The sequence below is a fragment of the Echiichthys vipera genome (assembly GCF_963691815.1).
Source record: "Echiichthys vipera genome assembly, chromosome: 3".
NCBI lineage: Eukaryota > Metazoa > Chordata > Actinopteri > Perciformes > Trachinidae > Echiichthys > Echiichthys vipera.
In genome coordinates this window covers 4,394,462-4,418,956 of record NC_139828.1, presented here as the reverse complement: position 1 = coordinate 4,418,956, position 24,495 = coordinate 4,394,462, and the positions used below count along the sequence as shown (strand labels likewise).

Below are 24,495 nucleotides of genomic sequence, written 5' to 3'. Positions count from 1 at the left end.
AGAGGCTGGACATTAAAGACAGGAAGCAACACTGCCACTTTGCTTTACGGCAGAGAAATAATGAAAATTGTGGCGGGTAAATATCTGCAGAGCTGATGAGGAAAGTGGGAACTGGTGAGTGTGTAAGGCGAGGTTACCGGGACTGGAGGGAGAGGTGTTATTGCAGGGCAGCAGGAACTGGAGTGACTGGAGTAAGGAGGCTGAGACGGGAGGAAACGTCAGAGGGTATCTGGTGGACAGGTAGAGGACGCACATATCCAAAAGTAGGCTTATGCTATTTGTATGAGTCCTTTCTGTTTTGCAGCTCTATCCGTAAATGCTTCTAATTTTTAAGCATGCTGCAGAGAACTTTGTAACTTTATTTTGAAAGGGGCTATGAATAAAATTGGTATAGACCACACTCTATGACTTATTTATGATTTACACAGACCCAATAATTCCCCCGTAGAGAACTTAAATGTTTAACGTTAAACAAAAATAAGTAGTAGATCCAGCAGTCATATATGAGCGAATAAACACGAACAAACTAAGGCTTAAATATGATGGACTGTTTCTTTATCAAACTGCTGAAAATAATAAAATCATAATAAAACCAACTAACTGGGAATTAAATATAATTAACAGTTTATTTTTTAAACTGCTGAAAATAATAAATTCATGATAAAAAAACAACAAACTTGGATTTCAATATAAAGAACTGTTTCTTTATTAAACTGCGGGAAATAATAAATTCATAATAAAAAACAACAAACTACGACTTAAATATAATGAACTGTTTCTTTATCAAACTGGAGAAAATAATAAATTCATAATAAAAAACAACAAACTGGGACTTAAATATAATGTTTCTTCTGTTACTGCTGTTGTAACTGACAAAAACGGCTAACCGTTAATGCTACATTAGCTTAGTAGCATTTCTGAAACTTGTGAAGCAGCAAAAAAATACAAATTCAGCCAAAACATGCGGTGAAATAAACATGTCAGCACTAGCAGAAGTAACTTTACCTGCCTCGGTGAAGTGAAACAGGTTTCTCCGCTGAATAAATCTTTAAAAAGCGTTCAACAGTCGTAAAAACAGAAAAACAGAAATACACGAACCTGACTCATCCGTCAGACTTTCCTGACACGTAACCTCGCGAGATTTCAGCTGCCTGTGTAGGTGAGTAAAGAAGTGTTCTTGAACACGAACGAGAGACGGGAATCCAAAATGGCGGCAATAACAGACTCGAAAATACTTTTTAAAAAGTGTTGTTTATTTATTCTTAACGGTTTTTCAAATGTACTTTTACTCCTCAAATACATTCACTTTTTTGGCGCAGGATACAACAGGATTCACAAACACAGAAAAAAAGATTACAGGACATTAGTACAATACAACACCGTTAAAGGTTGAATATGTAAAATCTTTATTAAAAGCTATATTTAAAAATAATAATAATAATACACCTACAAAGGGTACAGAATGAAAGTATTTCTTTTCCACAAAAATATTTTTAGCCTGAATTATTATTTTAATTATTTTTTTTGACATTTTGACAATGACTTTCTGTCACGTTCTGTTTACATGGTACTGCCAATAGCGTTGGGCGTTGCTGGTTGCCAGGGTTGTCTGTTGTTGGGTGCAGCTACTGTAGGCTGGCACTGGGTGAAATGGAGTTTGCCAATCCTGCAGCTGCTTCATTGTCCCAGCAGCTGAGGGACAAAAACCAGAGTCAATATAGGCCAAGCATTCACTCCATGGACTGAGAGAAAGGAGAGGAACGCCATTCAAACGCACGCCCACATGGCTACGCTTCTCCTTGATCAGTAAGCTAACTTTCATGTTCTAACGGTAACGGCTAACAGTAACTGTCAGTCAAACTCCTCTAATGTTTGTTTTTATGGTGAGATTTGCCGGAGGGGATGGGTTCAAACCTGTAGGCAACTGGGCCGGGTCTGACCAACCTGGCAACCCGAGTACTGGAATTATTTTTTGTTGGCGGTGTTCGGCTCAAGTTGCTTTGACCAATTCTTAATCTACTAATAATGACTTTCTGTTTGTTTCTTACTCCTCCTACTCTACTTTGTAGTTTATAACTAGAGCATTCAAAAACACTTGAATCCAGATAAGTACAGTTCCACCTGGATGCCTTTACATGTGCAGGAAAGCAGTGCAGTAAATGAGAATATTCACAGGCTCAGTGCAGCAGCAGCAGCAAACACTGGCCGAGGCGAATCAGCTTAGACTACCCTGTTTTAAAAGGGTGCATTGGATGTTGCAGTGTGGTTAATATGCAACAGGGATATAGCTGTAGTTAACAAAGACACTATACTCAAAATGATGATATAAGCAGACACGTTGTTATTGAACATACCCATACTGTATCTGTGCAAGTTGATTTTCATATGGAAATGAATGCCGGTGGCAAGGAAAACCTTGGTTGGAAGGCCTTGTGAGAGGTTAAATACCTGGATCTCACACCAGTTAGTTGGACCAGTCCCAGCCTGGTCAGATGAGTACATGAACTGATGAAGAGGTGAAACGTCTTCCTAGACAAATAACCAGTCCAGTTGTTTTTTGACTGAAATTGCTTTGAGGATAACGATGACTGGACGAATGAAAACATTCACAGGCTTCTTGTTTGGAAGTCTAAAACACAACGGTATCTAGTATTGGAAACCATGAGCGGTATTGGAAAGTGTTTAGGAAATGAGCTAATGCATACAAATACAAAAGGGTGATACTTGGGGGTTTCTGCCTTCTTACTTGGAGTGCAGAGGTTGTGAATGAGAGCGGGTGGAATGAAGCTGAATTGAACACAAAGTCCCAAGTGGTGGTGTTTGTGATCTGACACCATGTACAGTAGCTCTTACATGGCTAATATTGACTCGTTGTGTTTGTGTTTTAGGGGGTTAGTATGTCAGGGGTTGAAAATAACCAGGGAACAGCCGGCTGAGATCCTCCACCCAAATGTCATCCTACTGCTCCCACGTTCCCAGGTGGTCATCAGCAGGTTCTGTGGGTCCAAGAGGAGTCCTCGGGTCCGTGGCCCTCCTCTGCCATCTAGTGGTAGCGAGACATAAATGCACCTTCCTTATGATAAACGCCATAGAGCCTGCTGATGGTTTAGCATGCTTTAGCTAAGTTACTACAATCATCATTTTCATCATATACATTTAAGACTTTTGCAATAATATAGCAGATTTTTTAATTTTTTTTTTAATGCTGTTTTCTCCGTGTTTTTGCATCGTAAGTGCTCCATTCCAAGGAGCATCATGTTGACATGTCAAAGTTATATTACACTACATTACGGAGCAAAATAAAAAATAAAAACCTAATTAAATAAAAGAATATCTGGCACATATTGAACAATATATATGTATATTTAAAAATCAAAGTGATAGCAAACCACATAAACACAAGTATAAAGAAATAATTAAGTAAACAATGTTTGCAGAAATGCATTAATGGATGAATACATTTATGTAGAAATAAACATTTATTAATGTTTTTTTAATCACTTTCTTCACTTCTATTTTTTCACACTTACATTTGGCAAGAGGCTCTACATTAATAAATACACACTTTACACATTTATTAAATATTTAGTGAATTTGAAATAGAGAATGCCTGAATTCTCTGCTAAGCTCTGCTGGTTTGGTGTGTGTGTGTGTGTGTGTGTGTGTGTTTTGGGGCGGTGGGATTGACAGTCAGTCCACGAGGTCAGAGGTCACCCTTGATCCTGAATCCTCTTTCAAACAGCGGTCCCATCACACGCCCAGTTGTCCTCATGTTACGTAACGCTGACAGTGAGCAGTAAACTCACATTAACCAGAGAAGGAAGTTGGTTTATGTGCGTGTATTTAAAAGTCTGTGCACATACTTGTGCTGCTTATGTAACATATTTACAGGCTGGGTCTAATCACCCCCTCCAGCACACACACACGGACACACACACACACACACACACACACACACAGACTTTGCTGAGGTCACACAGACCCTCTATTCCTTGAAAGGCATTTCTTTAGTGTCCGTGCGAGGTCATAACACAGAGAGCTGGACGGATGTTATCACGGCAGCTGAACTGTGAAAGTACAGACTGTCATCAGCCGGCGGTGACACCAGTAGGTTTGTCAGATAGAAAAGCAGCAGGTGGAGCTACAGAGATAATGTGCGTAGCTTTCTTTCCACTGTCATGTACAAGCCAGACATCCGTCCTCATGCACCAAGGAACCATACGCCATATAAAAGAGAGATATTACAGAACAACCCTGCTAACCCTCCCAGTGATTCCATTAATAACATTAACATGTTGTAATATGGAGCACTGTTCGAACTCACAGAGGTTTATTTGAATTCTAGATATGACGCAAAGATAATGTGCATGAGTAGATTGTGTAAGACATGCTGACAGCAGGCAAGGGCCCTTCTGCGTGGTGATTGTTGAGGCCCTTCTGACTATTTATTTATTGAATTACGAGGAAACATGCTGCACTATATCATGATATATATCGTTGTCAAGGTATGAAATTACCTATATCAGGATAGAAGATTTTGCCCAACCTTATAGTTTGAATATTAATTGAATGTATGTCACAACTCTACATCATATTGTCTTTAGGTCAGTCTGTGGGCGCTTGGTTGCCAAGTTCAAGTCCCTACAGACCAAGTGGAGTGTGGACTTGCATGTGTATAGGTCCTGTTTGTGTGTGTGTTAGTTCCAGGCTTGTGTGTGTTACGTGTGAAAGTAAAGAAGTTACTTTCACACGAGCTTTGCTATCCGGTCGTCCATCACACGTTAAAGTGCAGCACAACTCCCACCTGAGTATTTGGCTCTTTAGCGGCTATTCAAGTGAATCCCGCTGGCGCTGAACGACAGGCTTTACAAGATGTCAAGGACACTTTGAATGTAGTCACTTAAATGCAATTATTCTTGGTCTCAGTAAAGCTGCATGGGGAGAGTCATCATGATGGTATGGCGAATCCTTTGTGGGCAACGAGGGATGCCGTTTGGGAGTAGGGGGGGCCGAATGATTCAGGGACCCCAGAGTTGGACCAGGGCTCTGGAGCATGCCAGGGATCAGAGAGCTGTCACTGAGCCCAAAATTATTAGCCTATTGCTAGGCACGCCTAGTAGCCTAGTCTTTTTAGGGAGTAGGCGCCACTTCAGCTCATGAGTTGTAGCGTAAGAAGATCTATACACTTGAGTATCACAATATTATGTTTTGAATGGTTTGATAAAAAAATCAATTTCCATTTTTAATTAATAGTTCAGCTACAAAGATTTGTGGAAGACAGTGGTTCAATTTGTGTTGTTTAAACCTCCAGCATAACAACATGTGCATAAAGTGGTGTGTTCTTTATACTTTGACAGTTTTCCTAAAATGCATTCATCCATTCATCTTCAATCGCTTATCCCGGGGTCGGGTCGTGGAGGGGGGGGTCCCAGCTGACATCGGGCGTGAGGCGCGGGTACACCCTGGACAGGACGCCAGTCTATCACAGGACACATAGAGACGAACAGAGACAGACAACCATTCACACCTACGGGCAATTTTAGAGTCATGAAAAATCTCACAGCATATCGCTATGCTAACAATATCCCAATATTCTGAATCATATGTATCGTATTGCCAGATCCTTGCCAATACTTGCCCTACTCATGGTCCTGAGTTGTGCAATAAATACATCATAAAAGACTGCGACACATCGTGAAAGAGACCATTTTTTTCACATTGGTTTCCTTTAAGTTTTTTAATTCAACAAGCAATTTGTTGTACTTTAGCAGTGTACTGAAAACATCAGAAAGGCAGAACTAAATGTTTATTTATGCAAGTAATATCATTATCGCAATATTCAACGCAAATCGCATATTTTCCTCATATTGTGTAGAACTAATATACATCGTCCCCCATAATGGATCAAATTTAATCTGAGTATCAGTATTGAAAACTTGAAAAGGGCTGTTTGTTATCTTGAGCTTCTGTAGTTCAAACATTCATTCATTCATTCATCTTCATCCTCTTGTCCCTGTCGGAGTCGCTGGGGGCTGGAGCCGATCCCAGCTGACATCGGGCGTGAGGCGGGGTCCACCCTGGACAGGACGCCAGTCTATCACAGGGCACATAGAGACGAACAGAGACAGACAACCATTCACACCTACGGGAAATTTTAGAGTCATCGATGAACCTAACACGTGCACGTCTTTGGACTGTGGGAGTTCGAACATATTTAGTGAAAATAAAAAGATTAAGCTACACTCTGTTTATTTTCTGTGCAGTAAAAAGTACAAACGAAAGAGCAAAATATGGAAATACACAATTAAAATGCACGTGTACTAACTGTACTGTAGTGTACTGTACTCAGTTCACAACAACAGCAGCCATTAGTGTGAGTCACACGTTTGTTGCATGTCACAGTCTATTATTGTGGCTCTGGGCTAAACCTCGCTGCATTCATGTTGTCCGGGGTCACTGCACTGCAGTGATACTGGATTACCGGACAGTCTGTGCAGCTAGAATAAGCCTTATGTATTGTCTGTGTCTTCCTGCTGAGTAACTCTATATGCGGTGAGAGTGGGGGCGAGGCCACGGTGTCACTCTCATTCCTCAACAGTGCTTCTATACCACGCTGGCTCTCATTTTACCGCCTAACCTTTTCTGACTGGGGATTTCAGGGATCGTCCAACAGGGTACAGTTAAACCTCCCCGCTGACCTCACCACCAGACCCCGACCAATCAGCAGTCACCCTGATGTGTTTTCCTGGATTGTTTTAGTCATCCAAATATCTGTCTTTAATTTCATCAGGCATCTAACCTCTTAATCTAGTGAGCAATCACCTAAAGCATGATGATGACAGAATGTAATGTGGATGAGGTCGCTTGTAGATACAATTTTCCCTCGACTCTGCCGTTCCTCTCACCTCTACAGAGCATTTTAGCATCTTTCAGCCTGTTTTCAGTGAAAAAGTGACAGAACAAACGACAAACACAGATAGCAACTATGAACACAGTGGGGCATTGAGCAGCAGCATAATAAGACAGCAAAACCAGAGCACGAATGTTGTACCAAATGCTAATTTTGCAGCGCGTCTGCTGAATGTGTAAATAAGTGCAGATTACGATGTTGCTCATAGCTTGTTCCACTATCGCCAAGTGCCCAAAAAGTAAAGCTTTAAAGCAAAATTCCTGCATAAAATCAACCAAGGGTCTTTTTCAGCAAATACACTCATCAAATAAACCATCGTGACATTTTTTTTCGTGTAACAACTATTAATGGAGAAATCCAGGAGAGACACCGAATGTGGCTAACATTGATTAGCCTGGGGCAGCACGGTAAACGCGTTAAAACATCCTTTTAACCACTAATACTGCTCATGATAACACCAAACCTCTGCAGTAGCATGAGAAGAGTCCCTACACAGAAAACAAAGCAACAGCAGCGTGGTTAGTGAACCCAGAGTTTATTAAAAGAGTGTTTTAAAGACTTACCTACTGGCCCCTGTACCAGCTCCTCTCATAGTAAAGTCCATTACAGTGCATTACCAAAGTCAATCCCAAAGGAAGGAGCCCATTGGTGCTTTGTTGTGTGTGTAGGGACTCTTCTCATGCTACTGCAGAGGTCTGCTGTTATCATGAGCAGTATTAGTGGTTAAAAAAGACGTTTGAATGCGTTAACGTGCTGCACCTAGCTAATCAGTGTTGTCAGCGACTGTTAGCGACAGCTAGCTTATCTCCATTAATAGTAGTTACATGATTTGAATTGTCTCGATGGCTTATATGGTGAGTGCATTTGCCGAAAAAGGTCCTGGGATGATTTTACGCCGGACTTTCACTTCAAGTGTGTTTGTAGTCAAATGAACGGGTTAGTTTCACCAAACTGGCGATGTACCATGAACTAGTAATGTTGCTGTGGTTACCTGTAGTCCATTCTACCTTGCTTTGTCATGTTTGAGGCACTCAGACAATTAGAAATAGTCTACGAGTTGTTGTTTTTTTCATGTCTATGTGTCTTTATTTTGTGGACCAGTTCAGTTTGTGGACTGATGTTTGTTGAGTTGTTAATTTTTCTGATACGTTTGGTTTTAATTAGCGACCCGATTGTCTCTGGATTATGGTTAGTAATTGATTTTTCTATGTTTCTGTCCTGTTGAACACATTGTTTCAGGCTCATTTTGGGAGAAGCAGCCTTTTATATTCCTGGATAGCTGCTGTAGAGGAGTCGTCATGCTATATATCAAGCTCTGACACACAAAGACGTCAGTGTGAAAGGCTGATCAGTGATCTCCTTTGTCCGTTCGCTGTATCTCCACAGCATGTACTGTACTCTCTTACCCACAGTGTCCTCTTCCGTGCTCACCTTAGCTGTTAAATAGGCACTGAGCGGGGATATGAGTGTTAAACCTGACAGCTGATGAGCGTACTGGGAACAGTGAGGGGACAGGGTATAGGTCAGGTTTTTCCGGTGCTGACAGATGGGTGCCAGTATATAGGCGCCGGCGCTTTGTCACCCTGCCCACTCCAGATATCATCAGACTGAGAGGTGGAAAAGTTTGAGGCGGACACGTCTCAATAAGTGTCAATTGTTTTGTTCGTGAGCACGAGCTTCCGCGCCCATGTGTGTATCTGTGTCACTTCTATTATTCCCAGTAACAACACATGTGCAGTAGGCTCCCACAATGCCCTTCTCCTCCGTATCAACAGTTCTTAGGTGTCAGCGGTATCGCCGGTTTCCTGTTTTCTTCCGTTGTCTTGTCCCTCACGCTGCAGTCAGTGGATCTAATTTAGGAACCTTGGCAGCTCTTACTGATCCCAAATGAAAACAACCCTTTGCAACTTTCCTTGAATAAACTATTCTCCGCTCAAGTGTTTTCTTTTCACAAAAACATATTCGTATTTAATCTAAATACTTGTGTCTGCGTGGGTTTTCTCCGGGTTCTCCAGTTTCCTCCCACAGTCCAAAGACGTGCAGGTGTTCGGTTCATTGGTGACTCTAAATCACCCGTAGGTGTGAATGGTTGTCTGTCTCTGTTTGTCTCTATGTGTCCTGTGATAGACTGGCGTCCTGTCCAGGGTGGACCCCGCCTCGACTCCAGCCCCCCGTGACCCCGACAGGAACAAGCGGTTGAAGATGAATGAATGAATAAATCACTTGGATACTAGCTTTAGTTATAAAGGCTGTGGTTTATAGCATTGGTCCATACTTGTTATTTTAGATAACTAACTTATAAAATAAGGTAGGATAAAAAAAGACCTAACAAGTTTTTGATGAACAAACATTTTCCACAAAGGGGGTGATCTGGTAACTTGGTAGCAAGTACACAGATCAGGTTTTTGTATTAAAAGTGCTTTAATTAAATAAAGTATCCCAAGAAGAATTACTAAAATGCATTTTTCTTTCGCAGGCTATCTTAAACTAACTTTTCTTTCCCCACCAAGTAGCGACCTTGGGAAAAGGTGGTAATTATGCAATGTGCTGCTGACGCGTCAACACGTCAGTTACAGGAACCGCGTGGCATTTGTGAAGGTTCGGAAATACCCACGATGCTTGCGTCTTTAACAGAGGTTGAGGTGGTTAATAAAGTTTTTCGGGGCCTTGCACGCACTTGCACCTGTCAACACACTTTCATATCCTTGAATCAGATCCATGTTTTGTGCCATATACACTGTAAACTCACTCTACATCTGCTGAAACTTTGAACAAGTTCTTGATCGTAAAATTTGGGATCCTTCGGTTGTTGTTTTTTTTATTGGCTGTACATTTTATTTGTTTGTCTTACTCTTTACGGCGTCATTTTTCAGTCCCAAATTCTTGGGATTCTGACACCTGACTGAAGGGCTTTTTGAAGTGTCTCAAATGTCACACAGTGATCCTCTCCAGCATCTCCCCCTAACCCACATCAATCCCCCACTGCACACCAGAGCCCCCAGCTCTTATCACTGGCCGCTCGGTCCCTGACGTCCACGGGGGGCTGCACTTCAATTTGGAAGACAGCCATTTGCTATTCTTAAAACTCAACTCTGTGCTGCAGCGATCTGTTCTCCCTCCACATCTTTTGGTCTGCCTGTCGCTTTGTCTGGTACTATGGTTCTTGTTGTTGTTGTTGTCGTTCCCGTCGAGCCTGCATGAAAGCGAACGGACTTGATTAGTGCGTGAAAAGTTCTTGCTGTTTGTGAGGAGGTCTGCTGTGAACCAGTCATGAGCTCAAGCCTTGTCAACTCTTTGGCCAAAGTCTATGATCCAAATCCTCTTCATGGTCAGAAGCCCGTTGGCAGGAAGCTCTCAATTAATGGATCGGACAAGTCTCAAGCTTCTTCATCAGCCCCTTCCTCTCCTAATGATGCCGCCCTGCGCTGCGTGGAGAGCAGAATGGACTCACTTAGCTCTCAGATGGAGTGCCTGCTCAACATGCAGCAGACAGTCTTGACCCGGCTGGATGGCTTGTCCCTGGACGTTAGGGGTATGGGTCAGAATCTGGCCTCAATGCGTGAGGACGGCCAAGGGGAGAGACGTGGGTCTGGGGTGGAGGCCGTGTGCAGAGAGCTGCGTGGTGCCATGGAGCGGATGGAGAGTCAGGGGCGCAGGCTGGAAGGGGTGGAGAGGCTGGTGGAGGGCACCCAGCAGGTGATCAGCTTCATTGGGGAGGTGGTGAAGAGCTCCAGGCTGGTGGAGCTGCTGTTTAAACAGCCTGGACAAAAGGCTAAAAAGAAGGTGAGAGGTTCGACAACATTATGAGGTTTTCCTGCAAGGAACGGCTGTTGTTCCATCTAGTTTTTTGTTCTCATTTAACAACATAGAGTTGCTTTTGAGAAAGGTGCGGTGTAATGTTCTCATAGTGGTTCTATTACTGTGTGCTGTGTCACTAATGGCAACACAGTGAGGGGTCTAATTGCATTGGGATCATAGCGTCAGATGCTTTAAGCGCTCTCCGAAAGGTTGCAAATCCTCTTGATTGAATATGTGACCCGTGTGCAGCAACTTTATAAATAACTGGCTCTAAAACCTGAAGTTTTTAGGGTAAAAAGCTGTTAGAAGCAATTTCGATATGTAGTGTATCTTTAAATGGCTCTTGACACGTTGTTAAATGTTAAGCTGCTGCTCATTCCTCCTAGTTCTGATATGGCTCCTTGTACATCTTTTATCATCTCTGCTGTACTTCAACATGTCATTCTCTGTCATGTTAAGTCATTTTATCCCACGTGGAGCGATTGTCACTCGCCTCAGAGGTGACAGTGATTAGAGTCAGACTGCTTATCTTATCCAAAGCATGTCTCTATCAGCAGTGGCTTGGACCGCAGCCACACACGCTCAGTTTAGCACTAACCTGCTCCGAACAATGTTATTCTCTAACCCTTGTATCAAGATGAAGCACAGAGCGGCGATGAATCACTTTTACTGCCTTGTCTTCGCGTGTTGGATGGAATATGTCGCTGTACTTGCTGGCTTGAGTTCTGCTGATTCAGAAGCTGTTTTGAATGGCTGTGTGCTCAACAAGCAAACAGATTTATTTCACCAAACAGCGTCAGACATAGAAACCATAGCTGAACTCTTTTGCCAGCCAGCAAAGTGTCATGCATTGAACATATCTTACTGATACTGCCCTCACTTTATACTTTGTATTATGTTCTTTAATCAGTGTATATTATATGTGGGAAAGTGAATAAAGCGGTTTCCTGTGTTGTGCGGCATGTCGTCTGCCACAGATGATATGTGACCTTTCCTCTTTTCCTGGAGGAGGCATCCGTCCTGCAGAACATTATACTTGAGTTATCGAGGCAGCCGTAGCAACACCAACAAACACTGTCTGAATATTATGCCGCTTGAAACACATATGTGAGCACCCTGATCCCCCTCAGAAATCTGACCCACAAATCACTCTTATTTGACAAATTGGAAAATAAAATGCTGCCAATATAAGAGCTTGTGCCAGAGTTTGGACTCTGGTTCATGTTTCTTCCACGTCCGTTCTTTGTGGATCCATTGTCTAATGCTTTATGTTTGTTTGTTTCCTCTACAACAAGGCGAAGGATGAAAAGGATAAAGCCAAACTGAGCCTGAAGGGCTCCAAGGCCCAGAAGAAGAAGAGACCTGCGGACACGTCAGGTAGGCTCAAACATGCCTCCAGTCACCTGAGTTTAGCAGAGGTGCACGGTGTCTGTTTTCCTACACTTTGTTTTTTGATGATATTTAAGCTCATCTTAAATATACAACCTTGATTGGATGTTTTTTTTTAATTGTGACTGACTGATTAATATACTGAGTGGGACATTTTACAGTGAAACTTGCAGTTTGCAATTGCAGTTTCTAAATTACTCGAAGGCTGGGTTCCAATTCACATACTTTTTACCAGCTGTGACGGTGACACTGGTATTTCCCCTTGTGAGTTTGTCTTTGTGGCAAAATTTGATCCTGGAGACATCAACTGTAGCGCCACAGAGGTGGTTTTGAGTAGTTTGCCTGTGTTTATCTGTCTGTCTGTCACCACGATAGCGAGCCAACTGCGAGAAATACAGTCTTGAAACATTACAGATGTGTAGTTGAGATCAAAATTTGGTTGTGATCTGAGCAAGGGCGCCGGAAGTAGGGCCTTGCCCTCCCTTCCCCATCCACTTTACTCCCCTGGCCCGCTTTGGCATCACCGCTGGAGTGATCCCATAGTAGGATGGTCTCTAGTTCATTTTTAGTTTCTGTACATACTGCACTTTCTCTTACAGAGTATGTACAGTTGCATATAGTATAAATGGACGTACTACTTCTTTACAGCATTGCGCCTTGATCTTTGACCCTGGCGCTCATATATCCCTCGCAGTCCGTAGCTCAAGCTGTCATCAAGGTTAATTGAATGGAGGCTGAGACAGATCTCTGAGCCGTGGAATAAGACATGTGCAATGTAACTGGAGCTGCGATGTTGGAGGTTTACAGTGGACTGGGCTAGAAATAACGGGATGGTTCAGGTGCTCGTCCTGACAGAACTTTTCTGGGTATGCTTGGATGGCTGGCAGCTGTTGTGCATGTCTTAATTTTTTATATAAAATTTAAGAAGTTAATTTCACACCACATTTACACACCCATGCACAGCACAAGGAGCAATTCAGGGTTCAGTGTCTCGCCTAAGGACACTTCGACATGTGGACCGGGGGAGCTGGGGATCAAACTGCCGATCTCTCAAATGGAGGACAACCCACTCTCCTACTGAGCCACAGCTGCAGAGAGAGTCTGTGCTCTCTCTGCAGCTCAGTTGATGTGACGTGTCTTACACTGTGCAGAGGATTGTGGGTCAGAACAGCCAGAAAAGCATGCTGCATACTTTAAAAAGTCAACTGGATGCAGCAGGATGTCGACGTAGTTTTGGATTTTCTTCAGGGTGACATACTATGTGTTGGGACATACATAATCTTTTTCTGGCATACTTAGCACTATGGTAGTATGGGTATTGGAATACAGAAATAATTGACAGTTGGAAAGGTTTAATCTAACAATAAAATGTCCACACGGCGTGTAAGTAATCCCCTCACGGTTGTTTGCTTTGTTTTTGCCTCTTCAGACACTTCCTCGCTGAATGAGCCTCCGCTGCAGGAACAGGTGGAGAAGCTCAACAGGCAGAACACTGAGCACTCCCATGGAAAAGCAGAGGCTGATAATCAGAGGGGGGAGGACAGGGGGAGTGGGGTTAAGAGACAGGAGTTGGCGGAGCTTATCCTGGATGGACCACACACCTCTGCCCCCCAGTCAGAGGACAGGAAGAAGGCAACTGATGAGGAAGAGGAGGGGGATGTCTTTGAGGACTCAGAGACAGAGGAAGAAGATGTGAGTCCAGGACAGACTGGAAAAGTGGAGGACGATGGGAAGAAAACACATAAAGGAGAGGCAGAAGAGTCGGAAACGGTCCCGAGTGTCATCGCAGATATCCCCAAGACCTCTCTCCTACCACAGGAAAGGTATTTGTAGCCCATCACCATTTCTTTATTATTTTTATTTACACATGTCACAGTTAAGACTCAACGTTTTTATTTTATTATCACGTGTAGCTCTGAGGAGGTCGGCGATGTGGCTACGTGCAGCAAACGTCGTGTCACCGAAGAAGACCTGGTGAAGGATGACCTCAAGAAAAGCCGAGTGGAAGACAGTGACGTGGCAAATGCTGATGGACAGGTGGTGGAGGGGGGCGAGCCCCAGGCCTCCAAATCTGAGGGAGCAAAGACAGAGGCGAAAGAGGAGGTGAAGGACGCAGAGTCAGCGCTGAAGGAATTTACTATTGGTGAGACGTTATGTTTTTATAGTGTGTGAATGTAGAAGAAACGTGGTTTTGGAGGGAATGTGGTTTGCAACTTGTAAGTGGTTAGCACTGTCGCCTCACAGCGAGAAGGTTCCCGGTTCGCATCCCGGCCCGGGCCTTTCTGTGTGCAGTTTGCATGTTCTCCCCGTGTCTGAGTGGGTTTTCTCCGGGTTCTCCGGTTTCCTCCCACAGTCCAAAGACATGCAGGTGTTAGTTTAATTGATGACTCTAAATTGTCCGTAAGTGTGAATGGTTGTCTGTCTCTGTACGTCTCTATGTGCCCTGTGATAGACTGGCGTCCTGTCCAGCTGGGATCGGCTCCAGCCCCCCGCGACCCCGACAGGGACAAGCGGTTGAAGATGAATGAATGAATAATCAGGGTGTTCTCATTTAGTATTTAAACATAGAACATCAAAAAGTAATGTTTTGTTATCTATGTAATTATTAGAGTAGAAATTACGTCTGGAGCAAAGAAGGAAATCAAGCAACGTAATATTAAACAGACGACTTTCACCCGGGGGACGAGTGTCCAAGTCCTGTGAAGTACTAAACCAAACCCCAACAGTTTCCCACTCCTAACCAAGTCATTTTGATGAAACTTAACCATTGTGTTCCACTGTATCATGTGTCATAAGACAAAAAACAAAAAAATAAAAACAAGGCCATATTTTGTAAGATGAACAAATAGTTGTACATAACTTTTCGTAAGTCGTCATATGAACCCGTTGATGAGGACACTTGGAACAATGGGCAAATTTTTTCTCCCAGAATTACAACTTTTATTTGTATTTATTTGTTGAAATGCTATAATAAGGGTTCCTTCTAGTCAGACAAGTGAGTTGTATGGTGAGGATGATCTCTTACCTTTTCCCAAAAGTCTTCATAAAACACGTCATACCCGGAAGAAAACAGCAGCTCTGAGGAAACTGTCAGCTAAGAAAAGGTAAGAAGACATCACCATACAACTAATTTGTCTGATTAGAAGAAACCCTAACTTTCAAAACGGATAAAGCAGACATTAGGAATACAATCGATCTAATGAGGGAATTGTGCCTAGTCTGGACACAGTGGCCAATACAAAGGTGTTGACATTGGACAAGTATGGAGGCAATGGACATGCGCTGGCGTAACTTGGTCCCGTTGGCCTGTCTGAGCGTATTAGGGTTCCTGTTTCTTCACTTCCATGCACATGATTGATAACATTCACATTCAGATACAAAATCTTTTGTCATTAAGGTACATTTCTTTAGTCAAAAAGATGAGAACAACATGAAGGATAAGCCTGCAGTTCATAAAAAGAATAAACTGGATTCATCCATAAAAGATGTACGCAGGACTCCTGACCTCAAAATTTCCAAAACCCTGGCTGCGGTCCTGTTTGAAATGAATCCACGTGACATATTCGTGTGCTGCGGCTCTCCGTGTACCGCAGACCCAACTTGGTGACATTTAACTTTTCGTTCCGCAGACTTTGAAGCAGATCCGATGTCATAACACCATGGGTGTTCGAGCGTCACTAACATGTCAGTCGACACAGCTGGCCGAGCAGATAATGAGACGCTGGCATGCTGCTATTTTCAACCACTTTGTTTCTGGGGACCGAGGCCTCGTCCTCTGTCTCTGTTTCATACTCGTGTAATTCCCAACAGTGAATTCTTTTTTTGAAATCTATATGTTTTCACGGTTTCTTCAGATTCAAGCCCTCCACCGTTAGCACCTTTCGACCACCGCATTGTGACTCCAAAACCCCATCAGATAGCCAACTACTACACCATCAACAGGGACGAGGTCCTGGGAGGGTGAGTACCACCGAACTTCCATTTGTTTTGATTTCACTCAGTGACAGTCCTCTCTAATGAAATAACAGAGGATCTCACAGCCTTTGAGGGGACGCCTAATAGTTATTTCCAAGACCCTCCTCCCCCCTACCCCCCAAAAGGGCATTTCATTGTGAGCCTCGGGGGGCACTTGTGAAATGGCGAGCCCCTCTGATGTAACAGAGTGGTGATAAACCCTGCCTCTCAGGCTGGAGATTACCCCCCAGCACGCAACCACATTGTTCAAATTACTGTCATAATGGTGCTGTACATAGCCCTAATTACTGTAGGACTGAAGGAGCCATTACCAAGTGATTTTTTCTGGGTTTTTAGTTTTTTTTACAATGACTTGATTACTGTTTGGTCTTTAAATAGTAAAACAAATGGCCATCACTGGTTCCCAATAAATCTGGTGTTTTGTCCAACCAACAGTCAGTCATATAGAGTGACCCCTCTCTATGTTTGCTCTTCTTTCATCAGGGGACGTTTTGGACAAGTCCACAAGTGCATGGAGAACTCGTCTGGTCTCATGTTGGCCGCCAAGATCATCAAAGCCAGGAGCCAGAAAGAGAAGGTGCGGTGATGATCAGCCAATGAGCTCTGAATACGTAACACAATACACGTTCAGCAATGGAACTGGGATGCCACCACCGTTGGACAGACAGTCTAAAGGTGGTGGTTACTTTCACCATAAAGGATTACATTTTTAAAATAGAGCTCAACAGCCCTGAGGGCGCGGGCATGTGGCAGGTTGTGAGCCTCATTGTGTCTTTTTTCGCTCTGGGTCATCCCAAAGTGATGTGCGAGCATAGCTCTGTGGTTACATCATCATCTGATATTCAGACAGGCCCGGAGCCGACCGAAAGCCCAACAAACGCACAGCCACATACTTGGCTGGCTCATGTGGCTGTCAGCAAGTCCCTATATAGTCCATATAGTTGATATTATAGTGGAGGTTGTTCTCGTTCACTATTCCACGTAATTATTTTGTGTGTTTGTCATGAACGATGCGGGGAAATAACACAATGGAAACGGACCCAAATGCAGACAAGGACATTAATAACAAAAACAAAAGCGAACCAATTACAGGGGAAAGGTACAACACGGACGAGACGGTCGACGGTAACAGGCACAGGTAACAGACGAACAGTCGGGGATTCGGACCTCGGGGAACTACGGAGGGAAAGAACAAAGAAACAATAATTAAAAAACAAACAACACGAAGCGAAAATGCAATCAAAGCGAGAAACGGGAGCCAACCGATGAGAAGTTACCATGTAATGGCGCTGAATGTGTGTCACGTCCGGCTTCTTATACACAGGGAGGTGATCAGCAGAACTGGATGCAGCTGGGGTGGAACCACGCCTACCTGCTCCGGACCAACAAACACACAGGGAAAGACACATGCAGGGAGAAACAGACAGAGGGAGACAAACTCACACAAAAGGAAGAGGGAAGAGGCCGACAGGACCTGGATCCTGACAGTGTCTATTCCACGTGTTAAAAGCAGGGGACGTAGTATAAGCCCGCTAAGCGTAGGGATGTAGGTCAGGGGGGTGGATGGGTCCTAAAGCACAGGACTTTCACCCCGGGGGTTCAGAGTTTGTGTCCCGTCGGCGGCGTTTGTGTCCTGCAAGTCCCAAGCCAAACCACAACCTTTTTTAAAAAATCCTAACCAAGTTGTTTTGATGCCTAACCACGCCTCACCTTTAGTTGTGCAAACTTAACCAGTCACGTAGTGGTTTAGTTAGTTTTGGTGCCTAAACCTAACCTACACCTTTTAATTCCTAAATGTAACTTTCACGGCCTGCTCCCGGTTAGCGTTTCGCAAGATATCACATTCATTTTTGTGTAGAACTCTTCTTAATTTATCATACGAACCTGTTGATGACCGTACGTTGTATAGTGTGCAAGGCTGCGATACAGTTTGACCTATAAAATTGTACGTTTCTGCAAAACACGGTCATAAACGTCTCTGCAACCTGTTCTCACAAAGAAACACTTGCAACAGTAGCAGTTTTTAACACATAGTCAATGCGATTTCAAACAAAAACTATTAATGTTGCTTAGGTTTAGGCATAAAAACTATTCATGAAGGGTTTCACATACTGTGCAACTGACTGTGTTAACTGACTTGTTTGTGTTTCTGTCTCCCAGGACGTGGTGAGGAATGAGGTCCAGGTGATGAACCAGCTGAACCACGCCAACCTCATCCAGCTGTACGCCGCCTTCGAGTCGCGCCACGACATCATCCTGGTCATGGAGTAGTGAGTGTTCCCATTTGTCAGTACAACAAAGCTCTACGACAAGCTCCTTCTCGCTGTAATCGCGTGTGTTTCTGCTTTCCTTTGTGGCGTAGCGTGGAGGGAGGGGAGCTGTTTGACCGCATCATCGACGAGAACTACAACCTGACGGAGCTGGACACGGTGCTGTTTATACGCCAGATCTGTGAGGGGCTGCAGTACATGCACAAGATGTACATCCTGCACCTTGACCTCAAGGTAAACCTGCCTTCACTTAGGAGCTGCTGTTCCTCATCTTTAGGTTTACTGTGTTTACCTCATCTCATCTCATCTCATCTTCAACCTCTTATCCGGGGTCGGGTCGTGGGGGCAGCAGCTTTAGCAGGGGATCCCAAACTTCCCTTTCCCGGGCCACATTAACCAGCTCTAACTGGGGGATCCTGAGGCGTTCCCAGGCCAGTGTGGAGATAATATCTCTCCACCTGGTCCTGGGTCTTCCCCGAGGCCTCCTCCCAGGTGGACATGCCTGGAACACCTCCCTAGGGAGGCGCCCAGGGTTCATCCTTACCAGATGATCCTGAACCACCTCAACTGCCTCCTTTCAACGCAAAGGAGCAGCGGCTCTACTCCGAGTACCTCACGGATGCTGAACTTCTCCCCCTCTCTCTAAGGGAGACTCCAGCCCCCTCCTGAGGAAACACATTTCGGCCGCTTGTACCAGCGACCTGGTTCTTTGAGTCCTGGTTCATGACCATAGGTGAGGGTAGGAAGAAAGATTGACCGGTAGATCAAGAGCTTTGCCTTCCTCAGCTCTCTTTTGGTCACAACGGTGAGGTAGAGCAACTGCAACACCGCCCCCGCTGCTCCGACTCTCCGGCCAAACTCACGCTCCATCGTCCCCTCACTCGTGAACATGTTTTTAAACCAAGCTAGAATATTGTTTTCCGTGATTGAAACTCTTCTTTGTCTACAGCTCTGTCTCGCTTCTTAAAGACGTTAAACTGTAAATACTTCTCTGCAGCCTCTCACTGGGATTAAACGCAATGTAACAATCAATGCTAATGCATCTTTGCACAGCCTGCACAAAACTACACAACCTTTAATCGTTAAACTGTTACATTGTGTGTCTTTTGTTATAGTATTTCCATTAGTATCCTTTTCATAATTTTGACTGCAGTACTTTTCTTTTCTTATACTTTCATTTCCTTTTAATATGTTTATTGATCACACCAAGTATCAAGGCAGATTCATCATATGTCAAAATCTACTTGGTAATAAATTCAATTAAGAAGATTAAATATTCTGATTCTGGAAAAAAATATATTCTGACAGGGTGCTAGCATTAAAATAAGGTTTGAAAACAATGCTTTCTGTCCTTTTTCAATGACTATGTCTCTTCACTGACTTCATCCCAGAGGGGACGATTTGAAATCTGAATTTAAATTATTATTTTTTTATTAAAATCCTTCTCTTTTGTTGTTTTTCAGCCGGAGAACATTCTCTGTGTCAGCAGAGCTACTAACAAGATTAAAATCATCGACTTTGGCCTGGCCAGGAGGTAAAACCAGTCACCCGTGCACACTCTTGTTAACTTTAGTCGCAGCACTTTCTCAGATATACCTATTTCTGCTTGTGCGTCTCTGACAGGTATAAACCCAGGGAGAAGCTGAGGGTCAACTTTGGGACACCTGAATTTTTAGCTCCTGAAGTCATCAACTACGAGTTTGTTTCATTCCCCACCGACATGTGGAGCCTCGGAGTCATCACGTATATGCTGTGAGTTGTTTATGCTTAATCACATATATGTATGTACATTCTTCCATTGTTTTCTTAACAAAAGGGTACAAAAACAACTCTTTGCGCAGACTTTATCAGTCTATATATTTATCGACTTTATATATAACGGCAAACAGTTGCATCCGTGACCTCTGCTTCCTCTTTTTCCAGGCTCAGTGGCTTGTCTCCGTTTCTGGGGGACGACGACAACGAGACACTGAACAACATCCTGGCGTGTCAGTGGAACTTTGAGGAGGAGGAGTTCACGGACATCTCCGACGAGGCCAAAGACTTCATCACACTTCTGCTGGTGAAGAGCAAGAGCTGGAGGATGAGTGCAGCAGAGTCCCTCAGACACCCCTGGCTGTCAGACCGGAGTCTGCACTATCGACTGAATCAGAAGGTAATGGCGTGCGTTTTCTTGTTATGCACTGAACTGACATGCTGAACGTTACAGCTGGCCAATCACAGCTCTTGGTGCTCCTCTTGGCGCTCCTTTGCCACCGTACTCTACGGGGGAATTGTTGGGTCTCTGTAAATCATAAATAAGTCATAGAGTGTGGTCTTTACCTACTCTGTAAAGTGTCCTGAGATAAATTTTGTTATGATTTGGCACTATTAATAAAATTGGATTGAATCCTTTGTGGGTAGTGCTCATTTAAGACGTATCTTAACGTATCCTAGGTTTAAGGCGTTTTTGATGAATAATTAAGCAATTTAATGAAAAAAAAACATAACTTTATTCATCTATTTTGTTTTTTGGTGACCTTTTCGAGTTAAGATAGTAGAAGATAGAGAGGCGAGAGGAAATTAGTGAAGTGTCTCATACCCCCAAGGCCACCAGCACCATCCTGATATTGTTTCTTTTTAAGGCATTGGTCAAATACAAAATCAGTTTAGAATTTGAAATGTTCATTGAACATTAAGACAATTTTATTTATATAGTGCCAAATCACAACATCTACAATATCCCAGACTCCATGGTTCAGCAAGAGGAAGAGAGAAATGATAAAGGTGTTCCAGGTGTAAACTCTGTGCCTGAAGACAGATTTTCATACTCAATATTTGTTATAAATCTTTGGTCGAATCTGATCTTTAATTTGCATGATCAGTCTGGTGTCCTTATGAATTTAAATGAAGTGAGTTGCCTACAGTATTTACAGAAGATTTGCTCCGGTGCACTAATTCAGCGGCTGCTCTCTCTGCAGAAAAACAAGTGTCACTCCACACATGCTCCTTCTCCAGAGAGCCAGACCGGTAAGATTGATATTCTCCTGTTGTTATTCTAAAGCATGGGTGTCAAACTGATCCAGTAAAGGGCCGTGAGGCTGCAGGTTTTCATTCCAACCAATCAAAAACACACCTGGTCCAACAAATCAACTGTGTGAAGACAGTTCAGGTGATGGAGTAAGTCGAGTCAGGTGTGTTCTTGCTTGGTTGGGATGAAAACCTGCAGCCACACGGCCCTTTACTGGATCACTTTGACACCTGTGGTCTAAAGCATCGGCTCTTCACCCTCAGACAACTAAAACCTGAAGCTTCCTTTCTCTCTCTGTTTGCCTCCTAGAAACACTGTGAGGCCCTCAGCATGCCTTTCGACAATGTAGAGCCCCGGAGCTCAACACTGGACCAATGCTGCTGTACCTGTATGGCTACACGACTGCGCTCGCATCCTCATGTTAGCTTAGTAGTTCTGACCCGAATAGTGTCTAGGCCCGCAGGAGGAAAAAACACTGCAACACTGCAACACGGGGCACAAACCATCTGCTATAGCACGCTTCACTGTCCTGTGGAGCACGACACTTCAGACCGCACCGGTGAGGACTCGCTCACATGTCGCTCTGAGGCGGTTCTACGGCAACGGTGAATCCAAACTGTTTGAGACTAAAGACCTGAATTACTTGTCACTTCTACTACTTCCACATGTACCACTGAAAAAAAACCCTGTAAATCTGCAGTTTAGCATCAAGCAAACACTGTTATTCTCCCTCTCGTCCTGGTTTGTTGCATGCTTTGCACTTTTTTTGGGACTATTTCTTCAAGATTTAGCAAAAAAAACAACAGAACTTTACGCATAACGTAGACTGAATGTAGTATTTTAATTATACATTTTGTCAATACAGATTTCTTTCTTTCTTTTGATTTACAAGTCTTATAAAAATGTGTGTTATTCTTTCTTGAACACACAAGGTTGAAGTCACTCCGCGTTAATTTATTTTGTACATAACACAAAACTCTCATTCCCCCGCAAAGTGAGAATATCTCAACGACTGGATCCTTTGGAGCCATTTCAGCCCACATCTCTGGTACATTTTCACCGTAGACTGAATCCACTTCTCCATGCATTCATGCCATTAGCTCGCCTTCACTCCGGCAGTTTGGAGCGGCCCTCTCACCTTCCATGAAGGCACAACAGACGACAGAATACTACCTATGAACCATTCGTGTTTTATGACTGCGACGGATTCTTACGTTCATTTCTTTGCTGGTTCAACACCATGACTGTACTTGAAGTGCAAAGCTTTTTTATTCAAGAGGGGATTTTTTCTTTCAGGGGAGACAAACAGGTGTTGAGAAAGGCGCGCACACACTGTGTTTGTGTAAATCAACCCGACGGAGAGCCGACAACAGAGCTCAGGCGACGTCGGCCACCGCTTTTTTTTTGTTCTCAGAGACAGGAAGTCGCGTGAACGTCCGTCGCTCAGTCGTCGGCAAAGCTTTGTGATTTTGAATACTTGTTTATTTGATTTTATGAATATTATTTTTTTCAAGTTTTCTCTCTCGTGTAATGTTGACACATAATTCAATGTAGAATATAAATAAGTTAATAGATCAAGCACATAGAAAACCATTTGCAGTGTTTCTTACAGTGATTTCTTTGGAAGATAAAACTTGAATATTAAATATCGTGTGACCATTTGCATGAACGTTTTACTGAGTTTTGTACAAAAAAACCTGCATACTGAAGTTGTAAATACTGTCTGTCATCCTACCCACATGTTAAAGTGTACATTACGTCATGTTCCTGCATGTCCACACTCTTAATTCAGCATCCTTGACGACAAAAAGAAATGTTATAAATCTGCACACGTGAATTGCTATAGAGGGAAAACAACTATTTCCCCTTGATGTCGACATCATGTGCATTAAATGGAAGCACGAAATGGAAATACTAAAGCGTGTGTGTTGTTTTTTTACTGTGGAGTTTCATCTGTGAGTCAGGAGAAGCGGTGTTAGACTGTATTTTATCCTCACATGCTCTGAAATCATCAAATAAGTCTCTCAAATTCTCTGCTCCCTCAAGGGACTCAGATCTCAGAACCTCGATACGGATAAGGAAAAAACCCTGTTTGTGTTTAAACATTTTAAATCCAGTGGAGTCAGTGTTTGGTCTTAACAAAAGGGTTTATCAGTCTATATATGTATATATGGACTTTATATATATATATATATAAAGAGTCGGAGTGTACCTGGATCACAGTGCAGGTGTTCTGTCCTTCTACAGCGTCTCTGAAACCATGACTCTCCTCCACAGAGTCCAGACCACATTCACTCAGCCTCTCTATGCTGGACTTCGTGTTTATTATATTTATGAAAACTGTGCTGCTGAGTTGTGTAAAGTCAAATAAACAGAAGTAATTTAATGGTTAAATCCTCAAATTTATTTTGTTTTCATATATATATAAAGGCAAACAGTTCATCCTGTCAGTCTCTCTCTCTCTCTCTCTCTATATATATATATATATATATATATATATATATATATATATATATATATATATATATATATATATATATATATATATATATATATCGATTTTACATTGGCGGCAGTAGCTCAGTCCATAGGTGACTTGGCTGGGAACCGGAGGGTCGCTGATTCGAGTCCCTGTGTGGTCCCCATGAATGGAGCGTGTACTGGTGGCTGGAGAGGTGCCAGTTCATCTCCTGGGCACTGCCGAGGTGCTGCTGAGCAAGGCACCGAACCCCCAACTGCTTGGGGCGCCGGTCATTGGCAGCCCCCTCGCTCTAACATCTCTCCATTAGTTGCATGTATATAGGACCTGTCTGTGCATGTGTGTGTGTGTGTGTCTCGGGCCTGTGTGTGTGTAACATGAAAAAAAATAGAGTGAAAATTGAATTTCCCTGTTGCGGGACAAATAAAGGAATCCTTCTTCTTCTACAGATATACATTCTCATAGTGAAATAGGTGTCATGTGTACAGAAGAACCACACAAAAAATAGTATTGGTGTTTGTGTGGACGGTTGGAGGGGTCACCATCGCTTCACACAGTCTGATGCTGGGAATCCAAACCTCATCTAACTAATGAGATCCAACTACGTTCCCCTTGGTATCACTCACCTGGAAAAACAAGCACCTCTCTGTGCACGGCCAGGGAT

General features: G+C 43.3%; 1 protein-coding gene across 3 annotated transcripts in view; it reads left to right on the top strand.

Annotated features, from left to right (window-relative positions):
• Positions 1 to 23,222, top strand: part of mylk4b (myosin light chain kinase family, member 4b) — a 41,806-nt gene extending 18,584 nt beyond the window's left edge. For 2 of the 3 annotated variants that reach the window (XM_083940010.1, XM_083940011.1), the window contains 12 exons: positions 12,004 to 12,085; positions 13,527 to 13,920; positions 14,011 to 14,240; positions 15,952 to 16,057; positions 16,556 to 16,649; positions 18,233 to 18,342; positions 18,435 to 18,576; positions 19,806 to 19,876; positions 19,966 to 20,094; positions 20,266 to 20,497; positions 21,303 to 21,351; positions 21,662 to 23,222. In XM_083940010.1, the coding sequence (XP_083796136.1) occupies positions 12,004 to 12,085; positions 13,527 to 13,920; positions 14,011 to 14,240; positions 15,952 to 16,057; positions 16,556 to 16,649; positions 18,233 to 18,342; positions 18,435 to 18,576; positions 19,806 to 19,876; positions 19,966 to 20,094; positions 20,266 to 20,497; positions 21,303 to 21,351; positions 21,662 to 21,672 (1,650 nt within the window). In that variant the 3' untranslated portion in view covers positions 21,673 to 23,222. Of the gene's footprint in view, positions 1 to 10,153; positions 10,694 to 12,003; positions 12,086 to 13,526; positions 13,921 to 14,010; positions 14,241 to 15,951; positions 16,058 to 16,555; positions 16,650 to 18,232; positions 18,343 to 18,434; positions 18,577 to 19,805; positions 19,877 to 19,965; positions 20,095 to 20,265; positions 20,498 to 21,302; positions 21,352 to 21,661 lie in introns of those variants that run through there. The other variant, XM_083940009.1, reaches the window with a different exon arrangement.
• The last annotated feature ends 1,273 nt before the right edge of the window (positions 23,223 to 24,495 follow it).